Genomic DNA, 1617 nt, shown 5'->3' on the forward strand with positions numbered 1-1617 from the left:
ATCTGTAATTTAACAAAACTGAGAAAACTTGTAAAATAACAGTTAGAAAAGACATATTGAACATTTTTCACACCTTAATTTCCGTACATATTTGTTTCCAAATAATGGCAAATATTGGTGAAATAATATTTTTTGCTGATTTAAAACAGTAGCTTGACAGTTAAACATAGTACAAAAAACAAATATTTGATGTAGATATTATGTACAGTTTTTCTTGTTTTTACATTCACTGTTATTGAATTTTTCCGTGAATTTACTCGATATTTTCTATAATTTAACAAAACAGCGAAAACCTGTAAAATCACAGTTAACAAAAACAACATATTTACCATTTTTCACACCATAATATGCACAAGTTTTCTTTCAAATAATGGCAAATATCTGTGAATAATGATATTTTGCTGATTTAAATATACTACAGGAAGACAGTGTAAAGTTAGGGTCAGATGAAGCAGAATTTAATCTTTTTATTTTTGAATTTGTCGTGTAAAATATAATTATTTTGATGAAATTTCGCAATTTTCCCAACAAAGCGAAAATTCGCACATGATTAGTTTAAGGATTGTCATGCGGTTGAACATCCAATGATTTTTGCAATTTTTACACTTTCTGGCGCTTTACATTTTTTTTTAGAGATAACTCGCCTTTGAAACCTGTCGGCTGCTTTTGGGGTGAATCTGTCCGTCTGGGTTTCTGTGGTGGGTGGAGGAGGATGTTTGGAGAATTTGGATGAGGAAGAGATAAAAGGTTATTTTTAAAAATCACAATCAGTCTTGCCAGAGTAACGTAGCATACATTCATACACGCTCCCACATCGTCTTATTGCTGCAAAGGAACAAGAGTGAACTTTCTTCCCTCGTGTTTTACATTATGTCTCTGACCTTCTCCGCTGTCACTTGGCTCAGAACTTAAATCTCCTTTGGTTTCGTTTCTTTATTGCCTTTTCGATTGTTCCCCTTAAATCACATCTCTCTCTTCTCTCCCTCACTTCGACGCTCTCTGCATTGATTGAGGAAAAACCCTCCCCGTCCGTCCGAGGGCTCGTTTCTTTCCCGGCTTTATTTTCTGCTGCAGCAGCTTCGACCTTTGACTGTGTTACTGATCTAGAAAATTAGCGTCGCTCTTGCAGATTTGCTCGAACGCAGATGTGTTTGGACTCGGCTGAAACGCTTTCCGTGTTTGTTTCCCTTCCAGATGAACAGCTGCCAATGAGCTTTTATCAGAGCAGGCCATGGCTGCCCATCGGATCATCAGAGTGACCAACAACAACCACATCCTCCCTCGCTGCAAGTCCGAGGGGACGCTCATCGACCTCAGTGAAGGGGTCACCGGAGCCAGTCTCAACGATGTCAAAGGTTAGTGTCTAATGCAGCCACTTTCATGCTGTTACAACCAAAGAAAATTACGGACTTTGCAGTATTCAAACTGGCATGTTTTTCTAGCCGTTCTGACCCACAATGCATCATTATAACAAAGCAGTATTTCCCTGTTGTGTACATACTGCAGGAAACAATATGTACAGTGTGTATAAAAAGTGTTCAACCCCTTCAGTTTTGATGCTTTTCCCTTTAAATGCTTTTCAACATTGAATCATGGTCAATTTAGTTTGACTTTTTT

General features: G+C 37.7%; 1 protein-coding gene across 1 annotated transcript in view; it reads left to right on the forward strand.

Annotated features, from left to right (window-relative positions):
* Window positions 1-1231: 1231 nt before the first annotated feature.
* The window catches only part of LOC103360214 (SH3 domain-binding protein 4-A-like), a 25163-nt gene continuing 24777 nt past the window's right edge, over window positions 1232-1617 (forward strand). Inside the window, exon 1 of the mRNA XM_008285898.1 lies at window positions 1232-1355. Coding sequence (XP_008284120.1) covers window positions 1232-1355 — 124 coding nt within the window. The remainder of the gene's footprint in view (window positions 1356-1617) is intronic.

Source organism: Stegastes partitus, unplaced genomic scaffold, assembly GCF_000690725.1.
Source record: "Stegastes partitus isolate 25-593 unplaced genomic scaffold, Stegastes_partitus-1.0.2 Scaffold421, whole genome shotgun sequence".
Lineage (NCBI taxonomy): Eukaryota > Metazoa > Chordata > Actinopteri > Pomacentridae > Stegastes > Stegastes partitus.